This window comes from Macrotis lagotis, chromosome 3 (assembly GCF_037893015.1).
Source record: "Macrotis lagotis isolate mMagLag1 chromosome 3, bilby.v1.9.chrom.fasta, whole genome shotgun sequence".
Classification (NCBI taxonomy): Eukaryota; Metazoa; Chordata; class Mammalia; order Peramelemorphia; family Peramelidae; genus Macrotis; species Macrotis lagotis.
In genome coordinates, this window is record NC_133660.1 from 64,046,793 (window position 1) to 64,062,460 (window position 15,668).

At 36.0% G+C, this 15,668-nt stretch overlaps 1 protein-coding gene across 7 annotated transcripts in view; it reads left to right on the forward strand.

Annotated features, from left to right (window-relative positions):
• LOC141517600 (sodium/hydrogen exchanger 9B1-like) overlaps window positions 1–15,668 on the forward strand; it is a 108,483-nt gene that overhangs the window by 45,003 nt on the left and 47,812 nt on the right. For all 7 annotated transcript variants that reach the window (XM_074228782.1, XM_074228787.1, XM_074228784.1 and 4 more), the window contains one exon: window positions 8,304–8,474. In XM_074228782.1, coding sequence (XP_074084883.1) covers window positions 8,304–8,474 — 171 coding nt within the window. The remainder of the gene's footprint in view (window positions 1–8,303; window positions 8,475–15,668) is intronic.

A 15,668-nucleotide genomic window follows, 5' to 3' on the forward strand; every position in this document is an offset into this window, starting at 1 on the left:
AATAAGAATAGAAAGTCCCCTCATTCTCTTAAAATACTCTAGTTTTGATTATCCCTGATCTCTTATCCCCAAGGACTCTGAGCTTGCACACACACTGGATGTCATTTGGGACTTCATCTCAATTCCTTCTAGAAACAGTAAGAACCTACAAGGTTAAACTCTGGGGATAAAAAGGTCAAAAGACAAGATAAAAACAAATAGATCAAGGCAAACTATATGTGTGATAAATAGGAAATAATTAACACAAGGAAAAGAGGTTTGGGGAGACTTTCTGTAGAAGGTAGAATTTTAGTTGAGACTTAAAACAGAACCAGAGAAGTTTAATTTATCTTTCTTTGGTTCATTGTCCTCAGAGAGATTGATCTAGAAGAATGTCTACAATAAAGTTGTCTCATGTCTAGAGTGTCCCAAATGTAACTGGCATGTGTGTGTGTGTGTGTGTGTGTGTGTGTGTGTGTGTGTGTATGTATAGAATAGCCTGTATTTCATATTTCATCCCATAGAGGATACTTAAATTGCTAAAGATTCTCAAAAGCCAATGAAAAAATAATCTCAAATCCACCATCAGCATTTCTTATTCAACCTCCACAAAAGGAATCTATCTCACTGGGCTGCTATCAGAGCAAGCCTCTATTATATCAATGAGTTCCTTTCTCAGAGTACTACACCATCTCCTCAAGACCTACAATGCCTCCTAGTGATGTAGACATCTCCTACAGTTAAATATGCTTTGGTATTTGCTGAAATTCACCCCTTCTCATCAGACTCTCTAGGACTATCCTTCACTTTCTTTTTTCTTTTATTCCCAAGGCAATCAGAGTTAAGTGACTTGCTCAGGGTAGGTCAGGTAAGCATCTGGGTAGGGTCAGGGACATGTGTGTGTATGTGGGGGGGCAGATTTGAACTCAGGACCTCTAGACTCCAGGGCCAGACTTGCTCCACCTAACTACCCTCTCTTTCCTTTTCTCCAAGGAGAAATTAGGAATCTCTCACAAAATCTCTGTGCCCAGATCTTTGAACTACAAAATTCTTGAATTTGGGGTCACCCATAGAGCAATTTTCAAAGCTGATGCCAGCTAGGAAATATACTTTCTCTTCTAAAAAGCAAGATTTTTAGATTCTACCACCTAGAGAATCCAAAATTCTCTCTCTTCTACATAGACCTATCAGGAATAATGTTCAGGAATAATGTTCTTGAGCCTTCTCTCCAGGTCATATTTGAGCACATATCTCACAAGCTATGAATGATGTTTCCAATGCTTTCTCTAAAGGTTGAGAAAAAGAGTGTAGGAATTTTCTCTCTTGACCCTTTGTTGTAGAGAAAAGGCAAAGTATGACCTCCTGAAAGTTGTAAACCCCAGAATGAGAAAAATTTACTTCTCTAGAGTTACTAGGTAACATGATTGATCCAGTCATCTAGTCATTAGGAGTTCCCTGTATCTCATTATTTTCCTCCAAAAATGGCCTTACATTTTAACAGCTTTGGAGAATGCTTCAAATTTTTTTTTAGCAATGACTCATATCCTAGAATTTTGTGTCAGGTGGTACTGGAACTTCCCTGGTCCACTCTACTTTATATTGCTGTCTCTCTACATAATAGAACTATCAGTGCCTTGAGAAAAGGGATTACTTTGTACCAGCAACTAGTATATGGCCTTGCTCAGAGCAGGCACTGTTTTTGTTGAAGTAAATGGATTTTTAATTTTCTTGTATTCAGATTATGACTGACATATATAAAGGAAGTTATATTATTACATGATGAGTTTTTTTAAGCTAATGTTTTGGAATGAAAGCTGCAATTTTTGTTACAAAAGAATTGGCTTTGAATTTGCCATGATATAATCATCTTATTGTAGTGATTGTTATAAATGACTCATAATTATAAAAACTTAGTCTGGAAGTGAGAAAAATGGCTTTTATTACTTTTCTACAGAAAAGTATTTTTTCTACAGAAAAGTAACTTTTCTAGCTGAAAAAAATCCTTGAATTGTGACAAGGTCCTGTTTTGTACATGGTTTTTTTGTTTGGTTTTTTTTTAGATTTTTGGAAGGCAATGCGGTTAAGTGGCTTGCCCAAGGCCACACAGCTAGGTAATTATTAAGTGTCTGAGGCCAGATTTGAACTCAGGTACTCCTGACTCCAGGGCTGGTGCTCTATCCACTGTGCCACCTAGCTACCTCTTGTACACAGTTTGAAAGACTTTCTCCTCTGAGCCAGCCATTGGTCTGAATTGTCAGGGTTACAATCTAATGGATATGATTAGCCTAAGTCATCATGGGGGAGTATATAGTAATATGTATGGACCTCATTAGGCAAGCATATTTGTTAAGGTCAGGAACCTTAAGTCAACCCAGGACTAGTTGGAGTAGCCTTGATCTAATCGCAGGTCTGATTAGGGAGAGCTCCCCCAGTTCTGTGATTGGTTGGGGTCAATTCCTTTGTCTCCCCTTTTGTCTTACACACACATACCTGTACATAGGCACACCTGCCCTAGGCAGACCTCAGATTTTGTATATATATATATATATATATATATATATGTATATATTCAATTTTCTTTGGTTTATTTATTTTATATTATTACAATAGTTTTTTATAAGAGTAAACATAAACCACCCTCCCCCCCCCCAAGAAGATGAGAAACCTCAAGAATAGTAAGAGGGAGAGAAAAAAATATATTTCAGCATATGTTCAGATTCCAATGGCTCTGTCTCTAGGATGAGTTGCCTTCTTTATCATAAGTCCACCAGAGAAGTTGCTTTAATATTTTTCCCACAGTTGCTATAGTATATAGTATGTACAGCTAGTATAGCTGTATTTCTCTCCACTCTATTCCTCCCACTCCTATTTATTCTATTCTCTCTCTCTCCTTTCATACTGGCCCTGTCTAAAAGTGTGAGTACCCTCTCCCATGATCTTCCCTCTCTTCTATCACCTATTCCCCCTTCCCTCCCCCCATTCCCCCTTATCCCATCCCTCTCTTCTCATTTTTCTCTAGGGTAAGATAGATTTCTATACCCTATTAAGTGTGCATGTTATTTCCTCTCTGAGGCATTTCCAATGAGAATGAAGGTTCACTCATTCCCCCTCACCTTCCTCCATTCCACTCCACTGAAAAAGCTTTTTCTTGATTCTTATGTTATCTTAGCTCCTTCTTCCTCTCCTTTGTCTTCCTCCCCAGTACTTCCCTTTATCACACATTGACTCCATATTTTTACTATATTATACCATTATATTCCATTCCTTCCTATGTCCTGTCTATATATGCTCCTTATAACAGCTCTTATAAATGAGAAAGTTCACATGAATTATCAGTATCTTCTTCCCATGCAGGAATATAAGCAGTTCAACACCATTAAGTTCCTCATAGTTAGTCCTTTTCATCCACCCCCTCTATGGTTCACCAGAGTCCTCTACTTGAAGATCAAACTTTCTGTTCAGCTCTGGTTGTTTCAATAGGAAAGTTTGAAAGTCACATTTCACTGAAAATCCATCTTTTCCCCTGAAAAAGGATGTTCAGTTTTGCTGGATATGGAATATATATATATATTTTAAACCAACAATGTCCTCTTACATTTGGGAAAACCAAACACCTACATTCCTCAAAGAACTGTAGTCCCAAAGAGATCAAAGAAAAAAATTTACAAACTATATTATCTCTTTTTGTGGTGACAAGGAACTGGAAACTAAGAGTGTGCCCACTAGTTGGGTAATAGAGAATAAATTATGAGTTTGATGAAAAGGATGATTTAAGAGAAATTTGAGAAGACTTGTAGGATTGGTGCAGTCAAGGAAAAAGCAACTTATTCCACAGTATTATAAACTCTGAAAGACTTAAGAACTCTGATAAATGCAATTTGATGAATCCATGATTCCAAAGGATCTATGGTGAAACATGTAAGCCACCTAACAAAGGAGTGTTGGACATAAGATACAGTCGAAACACCTATTTTTTGAACCTGGCCAAAGCAGGAATTAATTTTGCTTTTGTATAATTATGAGGATTTTGCTTTTTTTTTCTTATTTGCAATGAGGAGTAACAAAACTTTTTTTTTAATTTTTGCAAGGCAATGGAGTTAAGTGGCTTGCCCAAGGCCATACAGCTAGGTAATTATTAAGTGTCTGAGGCCAGATTTGAACTCAGATACTCCTGACTCCAGGGCCAGTGCTCTATCCACTGTGCCACTTAGCCGCCCCAGTAACAAAACTTTTAATGAAAAAAAATTAAAAATTAAAAAAAGATAAAACAAAAGTAGCTATTTTTTGTAAAATTAACTTTAGGTTCCACCACTTATTTTTTCTCCATGAAGTGAAAAACAGAGTTTTACTTATAGTTTAAACCAAATATTTCCTTTTCTTTTATAATATACCTTCTTTAGAAGAACTATTTTCCTTCTATCTTCCTTCATTCTTTTCTGATCTCCCTTTCTAGATACATTTTTTTCTTATCCTTATAGAAACTTATCCAATATAAATTGTTTTCCCAAGAAACCTTTACATACTGAATACTCTGAAGTATAGACTGATATGGAATCCTTCTGTATCTGTGGTTATAGGTCATTGATTCCCAGTGGGGTTTTTTCCCAAGAACACCTTTTAAAAACAAGAAAAAAATTGTAAACACCCAGACTAATTTAAAATACTACTAATAACATCATTTTAGATTTATTCCTTTGTTGTTGATCATTCTAATGACATCTGACTCTCCTTGTGGGGGTTTTCTTGACAGATATTGGAGTATCTGTCATTGTCTTCTATATTGCCATTGTCTTCTATGGTTCATTTTACGGATGAAAAAATGGAAGCAGATAGGGTTAAATGACTACACAGTTTTTAAGTATCTGAGGTCAGAATTGAGTTCAGGAAGATGAGTCTTCTTGACTGTAGGTCCTGTTCTCTATTCACATAGATTCATTAAGTGCTTACCACAACTACAATGACAATTTTTGCCTTAAAAGCTACAATTAAGATTTATATTATATAATTATGAAATAAAAATTTATTCTAGCTATTAAATTCTAGATATAATAGTGTAAACTTCTAATTATGAAATAATTAGAAATATTTGATATGGATTGATACTCTATAAGAATCAAAATAAGTAATCCATCAAGACCATATAGTTTTACTATTATCCAGAAAACTTCATATTAAATCTTTTTACTTTTCAAATCTAATTAATAATTTTAAATGAAGTTAGTTTTGAAGATGCTTAAAATAATCTAATAATAATATTTAAAAATAATTTCGATATTGAACTGTCTTATTTGAACAGAAAAATATAGTCAAAACTTGGCTTACATTGAGCTTATTCCTGTTGTTTATTTAAAATAAGAATAAAGTGAAAATAGTCACACACAAATATATAGTACAAAATAGTAGAATTTTACAAACTCTTACAGAAATGGAATTTTTATATTAAATTTCTTAAGTAATTGAAGAAAATTAATAACTAGTTACAATATAAGATGTTTACTTTTTAACTGGATAGCTGAAACTTAAAATGCTTCAAATATGCACATGTATTTGTCATGTAGCTAGGCAGTTATTTACAGTTTTAGGTGCTGTACAAGCATTTTTAATGTGAACCCTTTGCAAACTATTAAATAGATTTGGTTTAATTAGATTCTAAGAGTTTCCAAACTCAATAGTGACTTAGGCTTGGAAAAAATGTGAGGGATATTTTAGAGAGGTGAAAATTCATCATCTATTATAATTTTTTTGAACTCAACGTAGAAATGAACCCATCAATGAGAGACTCAAGGAGCATTAAAGCTATTTTGAATTCTGATGCAATCTTAGTATAAAGTGAATACTTGGCAGAAAAAAATGATGTTGAATATGCCCAAGAAACTTTTTAAGCTTTCTTCTCCCTCATGGTTTTTAGTAATGATAGTTATAGTAAAAATACAGAAGAAAGATAGTATTGTGACAATTTAGGACAGCTATTTGAGAATGGTGGGAATTCTCTCATAAATAATAGTCCTCTAATTGTTACAGACAGAGAGGTTGGTTAAAACACCAAATTTATTAAGCAATTATAATATCATCAAAAGTTTTTGAAAAACATCTTTTTAAGAGCATTCAATATCCAAATGTTTGTTTTTTTAAATGCCAAAGAAAATCATGTACTAGTCAAAAAGTAAAGTAGTGAATCAGTGGAATAGTTTAGGCAGATAATAATATACTATGGTAAATGATCATAGTAATCTAATGTTTGATAAATACAGTTCTAAGTTTGGGACAAACATTTGTTATTAGACAAAAATTGCTGGGCAACTGGAAAGCAGTTTGGCAGAAATTAGATGTAGACCAACATTTCACACTGTACCAAGATAAAATCAGATGGGTATATGATTTGGACATAAAGTATGATTTGCTGTGTTCAGTCATGTCTATTTGTGACCCCATTTGAGTTTTTCTTGACAGAGACACTGAAGTAATTTGCTACTTTCTTATCTAGCAGTGCTATTTTACAGATGAGGAACCAAGGCAAACAGAGTTAAGTGACTTGCTCAGGGTCATGAAGCTAATGTCTGAGGCCAGATTTGAATACAGGAAGATGTCTTCCAGACTTCCGCATACTATCCACTGTGTATCCTATCTGCCCAATAATACCAAAAGCAAATTAGAAAATCATGGAATAGTTTACTATCAAATTTATGAATAAGGAAATAATTTATAACCAAACAAGAAATAGAGAGCAATCCAGGACGTAAAATGAGTAATTTTGATTAAATTAAATTTAAAAGTTTTTGCACAAACAAAACTAAGTCAGCCAAGATTGGAAGGAAAACAGAAAAATTGGGGAGGAGCAAGGGAGATTTACAAGATTTTTCTGATTAAGGCCTCATTTTTCAATTATATGAGTCAAATTTATAAGAAAGCAAGTCATGGCCCAATTGATAAGTGGTCAGAGGATATGAACAGACAGTTTCAGACAAAGAAATCAAAGTGATATATAGTCATATAAAAATACTCAAATTCACTACTGATTAGAGAAATGCAAATTAAAACAACTCTGAGGTACTACTTCATATCTTTCAGATTAGCTAATATGACAGAAAAAGAAAAATGACAAATAATGGAGGGGAAGTGAAAAAGTTAATTACTGTTGTTGGAGGTGTGAATTGATCCAAACATTATGGAGAATAATTTAGAACTATGCCCAAAGGACCATATCCTTTAACTCAGCAATATTCACTATTAAGTCTATATCCCAAAGAGATTAAAATAACATAAAGGAAAAGGACCCATATGTACAAAAATATTTATAGCAGCTTCTTTTGGTGTAGCAAAGAGTTGGAAATTGAGAGGGGATACCCATCAACTGGGAAATAGCTGAACAAAGTGTGATATATGAATGTTATTGAATACTATTATACTATAAGAAATGATGAGTAGGACACTTTCAGAAAAACCTGGAGAGATTTACATGAACAAATGCAAAGTGAAGTGGGTAGAGTCAGAATATTGTATAGAATACAATAATATTGTAACAATGATCAACTGTGGATGACTTATCCTCAACAATACAATGATCTAAGACAAACCCAAAGGACTTGTGATGAACAATTCTTTACACCTCCAGAGAAAGAACTGACAGAATCTGAATGCAGATTAAAGTATACATTTTTCCTCCCTCCCCCTTCTTTCTTTCCTTCCTTCCTTCCTTCCATCTTTCCTTCCTTCCTTCCTTCCTTCCTTCCTTCCTTCCTTCCTTCCTTCCTTCCTTCCTTCCTTCCTTCCTTCCTTCCTTCTTCCTTCCTTCCTTCCTTCCTCCCTCCCTCCCTTCCTCCCTTCCTTCTTTCCTTCCTTCCTTCCTTCCTTCCTTCCTTCCTTCCTTCCTTCCTTCCTTCCTTCCTTCCTTCCTTCCTCCTTCCTTCCCTCTCTCCCTCCCTTCCTTTCTTCCTTTTACAACATGGCTAATATGGAAATATATTTTGTATGACCACAGATTGTAATTTAATCAAATTGCTTTGACTTCTCAAGGAGAGGGAGAGAGAATTTGGAACTCCAAACTTTAACAAATGAACATTAAAAATTATTTTCCTGTGTAATTGGAAAAAATATAAAAATTTTAAAAAATGCAAAAGGATGAGCATTTTTGTTAAAGCCTTGGACACTTATTAAAGCATGTACTCATTTAAGCGGAAATAGCTGCCTCCATAGAAGTAAAGCAGGGTCATTATGGGTTATATATAACTAGACACAGAATAAGTCATGAATATAGTTATGGGAATAAGGATAATTGTTTGTATGAATTATATATCTCTGAAACCTATTTTCCTACCTTATTTCAGCTGTCATCCTGTTGGTGTTTTGGCTTGTAATCTGGTCCTATACAGGCAAAGAAGTTTATCCTAATGGAAGTCTATTTGGAATGTTAGTTATTTTCCATGTTGCCCTTTTTGGTGGTCAAATTTTGAGACTTATTAAAATCCCTTTTGTGCCTCCACTACCTCCTCTTCTTGGTAAGTATAACAGTATTTAGGTATTCTTTTTAATTCACACTGCAAAAAAAATTGAATATTTTTTGAAAATTTCAGTGTAATGTTAACTGTCTTAAATCCTTTGTATACAAAGTCAATATGTACATCTTTTTCTTCTAAAAAATTTAAAGTTTTTAACTTTTGCAATGGACTTATCATAAAGAATGTGATCCACCCGTGACAGAGTTGTTGGTGTTAGAACAAAGACTGAAGCACATTTTTCATTATTATTATTATTATTATTATTATTATTATTATCATTACTATTATTATTTTGGGGGGGGGTGCAAAGCAAATGGGACTGGGTGGCCTGCCTGGTGCCACATAGCAGGGTGATCATTGAGTGTCTGAGGCCAGATTCGGACCCGGGTGCTCCTGGCTCAAGGGCCAATGCTCTGTCCTCCACCCAGCCACCTCTACTATTATTACTATTTTACTATATTTTGGGTCTTTTTTTCCTTTTTTTTTGTTTTTGCAGGGCAGTGGGGTTGGGGTGGCTTGCATGTCATACAGCTGGGTGATTGTTGGGTGTACAGGGCCAGATATGGGCTCAGGTGCTCCTGGCTCCAGGGCTGGTGCTCCATCCATTGTGCCACCTGGCCATACCTACAATTATTACTATTATTTATTTTCTTTTTAATTTCAATTTTTTTCTCTCCCCTTTACTTTATCGCTCAAGCAAGTCAATATTTTTTGGGGGGGGTATTTAGTTTACTCTTAAACAAGAATACTTTATTAATGTATAAAAACATTTGTACAAAATGAGAATAAATATTAAATATAACAAATTTTAAAGTTTTACTAAGAACTTAATATTTAATATTTATATAGCCAAATAAATTTGCATAGAAATGAGAGAAAGGATTATTCCTCTCCTGTTTAATAACCAATAATTGAATTAGGATCAAGATTTTTTTTCCCTTTTCCTACTTCCTTATTCACAAATCAGTCCCTGTAGATTACACAGGCAACCTTTTGAATTGCAGGGCTGATAATGAGAGAGAGAACTCAGATCTATTTAAAAGGTTAAGTTAAATGAATCAATACTCAGGCAGGTCTTAAAAAAAAGGTTTCTCCCTTTTGTCAGATGGATGAGATAAATATAGATAATTCTCTTTGAGCAAAACTGATTGATCAGTCATGTGTTCTAGAAAGGAACACCCATTCTTCTTACAGCATCTAGGCATTGAATTGATTTCATGCAGGGTCTTTTCATCTAAGAGAGAAAGCCAAATGATTATCCTTTTATTATTAATATGTTAAGCATTATTAATAAAATCATTAATTACCCAGAAATGATGTCACCAGACTTTTTTATATGTTACAGTAACTATTTGCATTTAAATTCATTTCCATAGGGGCAGCTAGGTGGCACAGTGGATAAGCACACTGGCCTTGGAGGCAAGGGGACCTGAGTCCAAATCCAACCTCAGATACTTAATAATTACCTAGCTGTGTGACCTTGGGCAAGTCATTTTTAACCACATTGCCTTAAATAAATAAAATTTAGAAAAAATGAATTCCTTTCCATACCTAAAAGATAATAACTTTTCAGTCATTCTTTTAAGTCCCCATCAGTATTCTTTATTTTTATAACAATTTGACTTAACAATCGATCAACAAGTATTTTTATTAACTATCTATTGTGCCAGGCACCATATTCAGGAAATAAAAATGGAATAGGCCTTGCCCTCAAGGAGGAGCTATAGGAGGAGCTGCCATGTATTCAGTGTTCACATAGAAATATATACTATATTAATATATCAATTTATATTTATATGCTAACATGTTTATATTAAAGTAATATATATTTATATATATACATATAAAACATTTGTCTTTTACCCACATATAGTTTTCTTTGGTATGTTTTTTTCTACTTTTAATTTTTTCACAATTTTTTTCCAGATTTCTTTGTTTCTTCATATTTCTGAATTTTTTGACATCCTAGAATTCTGTTATATTCTTGTGCCACAATTTAATCCTTCCCCTCATATGTAGAATATCTAAATTACTTCCAATTTTATTCAATTATGAAAATATTTGAATAGATTGGTTTTGATAACACTTTTCCAACAATGAAATTATTTTATTTTGTTTTGGGGTTTTGTTTTTTTTTTGGCTTTTTGCAAGGCAATGGGGTTAACTGATTTGCCCAAGGTCACACAGCTAGGTAATTATTAAGTGTCTAAGGTCAGATTTGAAGTCAAGTTCAATTGACTCCAGGGCCAGTGCTCTATCTACTGACCTAGCTGTCCACAACAATGAAATTATTGTATTAAAAAGGTATAATTTTTAAAGTTTTTACTATGCACAGTTAGATGGTACAAATTTTAATTCCTACTGTTAAATAGTTCAGCTACTCTTAATTGTTTTTGCCAATTGATGGAATGGAATAATAACTCAAAGTTGTTTTAGTTTATGTCTTTTTTTGAAAATTATTGCGAGTAGGGCATTGCTTCAAGTGATTATTAACAATTTGTGTTTTCCTCTATTGAAATTTATCTGTTTATATCCTTTGACCATTTAATCATTTATCCATTTATCCATTTCAGTGAATCACCATTGCTATTTTTAAAAACTATTTTTGTTTTTGGCTTTTTCAAGGCAAGGGGGTTAAGGGACTTGCAAAAGCTAACGTAGCTTAAGTAAGTATTAAGTGTCTGAAGCTGAATTTGAACTCAAGTCCTCCTGACTCCAGGGCTGGTGCTCTATCTACCTCACTACCTAGCTGCCCCTAAACTCCTTTAAATGTAGTTTAGTTGGGGGCGGCTAGGTGGCACAGTGGATAAAGCACCGACCCTGGAGTCAGGAGTACCTGGGTTCAAATCCAGTCTCAGACACTTAATAATTACCTAGCTGTGTGGCCTTGGGCAAGCCACTTAACCCCATTTGCCTTGCAAAAAGCCTAAACAAACAAATAAATAAATAAATGTAGTTTAGTTGTAAATGTAATTTAAAAACAGTATGGCCCTATGTGAAAGAGAGGGATTCTGGTGTGTGGCTCTGAGGGAGGCAGAGTAGACATCTCTTGAATCTTTTCCTCTCACTCTCCTCCAAGTGAGACTTTTCTTCCTGCTAAGATAAAAAGTAGGAGGTTGGGACCAAAGGGCAATCAGCTGTTCTCAGACAGAGGGGATATTAGGCTAGAAGTAGCCTATTAGTTTAAGGAATATGATTGAATTCAATCTAATTCTTGATTCCTTTGTCATTATTGGGGGAAGAGGATCCCAAACTCTTGACCTCTTTCCCACCTAATACCATTTACATAATGAACACACATCTCGGAGAATTAGTAGTAAAGAAACCCATTTATACAAATCATAACAAATCAGAAATCAGAGCAAATTTACATAAGAGAATATACTATATACCAGATAATGCATAGCAAAGGAGCTCTTTCACTAGGAATGAGGTAATTCCACTCCACCAAGAAAGAGGATCCTGGGTTTCAGCCAATAAGAAACTCCCCAAAGTCTTTTCTGTGGCTAGTTGACAGAGATAAAAAGGAGACTGCCTACTCCTCTCATGTTTTCCCAGAGTGTCAACAACCTGATGTGTGATTAATCTCATCCATCTTCTCTCTGGAAACTGGAAGCCAGAAGTGCTTGAAATAACTCAAGCTCAAAAATTACTTAAAGTTTTTTTATTATTAAAATGAAATGGAAAAACTACATGCAAAAGCAAGTTTCAACATTTACTTCCATTTCTCTCCCTTCCTCCCATCCCATTTCCCCTACTGAGAAAGCAAGTTACTTGGTGTAGTTTAAAAATATGTATCCATGAAAAACATTAATAGAATATTCATCTTGTAAAAGTAAACATAACCTTCCTCCACATAGAAAGAGAAACCTCAAGAAAAATAAAGTGAAGGAAAAAAGTATACTTCAGTCTGTATTCATACATCATCAGCTCTGTCTTTGGGATGGATAGCATTCTTTATCATAAGTCCATCAGAGAAATTTCTTCAATATTTTTTCTTTTTTTTAAATACATTTATTTATTTATTCTCATTTTGTACAAATAATATTTTATACATAATAAAATATTCTTGTTTAAGAGTAAACAAAATCCCCCCTCCCACAATAAAATATAGACTCGATTGAGTGATAAAGTAAAGGGGAGAGAAAAAAATTAAAATAGTAATAATTGTAGTTATGGCCAGGTGGCACAGTGGACGGAGCACCAGCCCTGGAGCCAGGAACATCCAAGTCCAAATCCGGCCCCATACACCCAACAATCACCCTGCTGTGTGACCCCATGCAAGCCACCCCAACCCCATTGCTCTGCAAAAACAAAACAAAACAAAAAGACCCAAAATAAAATAAAATAGTAATAATAGTAGGGGCAGCCAGGTGGCGGACAGAGCAATGGCCCCTGAGCCAGGAGAACCCGTGTCCAAATCCAGCCTCAGACACCCAATGATCACCCTGCTATGCAGCCCCAGGCAGGCCACCCGACCCCATTTGCCCTGCCCCCCCAAATAATAATAATAATAATAATAATAAAAATTTGCTTCAGTCTGTGTTCCAACACCACCAACTCTGTCGCAGGTGGATCGCATTCTTTATAAGTCCATCACAAAAGTTATTTCCATATTTTTCCACCATTGCCATTGCTGATCACAACTCCCTTCTTTCATACTTCTCCACTACCATGTACTATTTTCTCTCTCCTTTCACTCTGACTCTGCTGTAGGGTAGCTGAGTGGCACAGCAGACAGCTCCCAGGCCCTGGGGCCAAGAGGCCCTGAGCCCCGACACCACCCCTTAGGCCCAGCATCCACCCAGCCTTATGGTCCCAGACAGGCCATCCAATCCTAGCCTCTTGCAAGAAGTATGAAAAGAAAATGTGTTATATCTGACCACTCTCCCCCCATGGTCCAACTTTTCCTCTATCATTCACATCCTCACCCCTTCCCCATGTCCCCCTCTCTCCTTCTTACTCCAGATGTCTATACCCCATTGAGTATATATGCTGTTTTCCTCTCCTAGACTCCTCTGATTAGAGTGAAGATTCCCTCATTCCTCCTTGCCTTCCCCCCTTCCATATCATTGCAATAGCTCATTGTAATAAAGAAAAATCTTATTATATGAAATATCTTGGCCTATCCCCCCCTCTCCTTTTTCTTTTCTTTTTAGAGTTTTAATTTATTTTTATTAAAAATATTATTTTCCCCCCAGTCTTGCATCCCTCCCCCCACCCTTCCCCCTCCTTTTTCTTTCTCCCCTTACATTTCCCTTTTTTCTATTGACTCCATTTTACACCACATTTTATCTTCAAATTCAGCTTTTTCCTGTGCTTCATCTATAAAAGCTCCTTCTACCTGCTCTGTTAATTAAGAAGGTTCGTATGACTACTATCTCTCATTTTCCTATACAGTAATATATGCAGTTCATCATCATTAAGTCCCTCATATTTTACCCTTCTCCTCCAGTCTCTATGCTTCACTTGAGTCCTGTATTTGAAGATCAAACTTTGTGTTCAGCTCTGGCCATTCCAACAGGAACATTTGAAACTCCCCTGGTTCATTGAAAGTCCATCTTTTTCCCTGGAAGAGGGCATTCAGTTTTTTGTTTTTGTTTATGTTTTTAGGGGGGTTTTTTTGCAAGGCAAATGGGGTTAAGTGGCTTGCCCAAGGCCACACAGCTAAGTAATTGTTAAGTGTCTGAGACTGTATTTGAACCCAGGTACTCCTGACTCCAAGGGCAGTGCTATATCCACTGTGCCACCTAGCCACCCCTAGGACATTCAGTTTGGATGGGTAGTTGATTCTTTGCTGCATTCTAAGCTCTTTTGCCTTCCAGTATATTATATTCCAAGCCCTACGAACTTTTAATGTAGTTGCTGCTAAGTCCTGTGTGATCCTGACTGCAACTCCACGATATTTGAATTGTGTCCTTCTGGCTGTTTGTAATATTTTCTCTTTGACTTGGGAGTTCTGGAACTTGGCTATAATATTCCTGGGGGTTGTTTTTTTTTTTTTTTGGATCTCTTTCTGGGGAAATCAGTAGATTCTCTCCATTTCTATTTTGCCCTCTGCTTCTAGGATATCAGGGCAATTTTCCTGTAGGAATTCTTTGAAAATGATGTCAAGGCTCTTTTCCTGATCATGACTTTCAGGTAGTCCAATAATTTTTAAATTATCTTTTCTAAATCTGTTTTCCATATCAGTTGTTTTTTTCAATGAGATGTTTCACATTTTCTTCCACTTTTTCATTCTTTTGGTTTTGAAGTACTGAATCCTGATTTCTCATAAAATCAACAAGCTCCCTGAGTTTTGTTCTTTGTCTGAAGGATTTGTTCTCCTCAGAAAGCCTTCTTATCTCTTTTTCCATCTGGCCTATTCTGCTTTTTAAAGCATTCTTCTCTTCAATAACTTTTTGAACTGTTTTATCCATTTGACCTAAGCTGGTTTTTAGCATGCTATTTTCTTCAGCATTTTTTTGGATCTCCTTGAATAAGCTGCTGACTTCATTTTCATGTTTTTCCTGCATCTCTCTTATTTCTTTTCCCAGTTTTTCTTCTATCTCCCTCACTTGATTTTCAAAGTCTTTTTTTAGCTCTGTCATAGCCTGAGCCCAATTTCAGTTTTTCCTGGAGTCTTTAGATGCAGGACCTTGTGCTTCCTCATCTTCAGACTGAGTGTTTTGATCCTTCTTGGGATCACAGGCAAAGTATTTCTCAATTGTGTTCCTCTCTTTTCTCTGCTTACTCATTTTCCCAGCCTGAGTCTGGTTTTGGAGTGCTTCCTGAGCTTTTGGAACACTCCCACAAGGATCTCAGTGTGTGAGGCTCTGTCTTTCCTCCTGGTCTGTGAATGACCACAAGATCACCCCTCTGCCATGGGGCTGAGTTGGGGGATCCCTGCTGTTCTTTTGGGGGGGACCTAGACTGTGATCAGGATCTGAATGTGTTCAGAGCCCCAGAGTCCTGTTCCAGGGGCAGAGGACAGAGCTCTGCAGTCTCTCTCTTCACTCCCCTCCCTAGGTTCAATGGGCTCATGCCCTGGGGGCTCCTGCTCACCGGCTTCTGCTTCCTGTTCCTGGATCTGGGTTGCTGTGGCCATGCTGCTCGCTTTGTGCCCTGAGGGCTGGGCTTCACATGCTCGCTCTGGCAGAGGTTCCCCTGCTGTTCCCCCAAGTTGTACTTGGTGCTCCCCAGGCTGTGAATCAG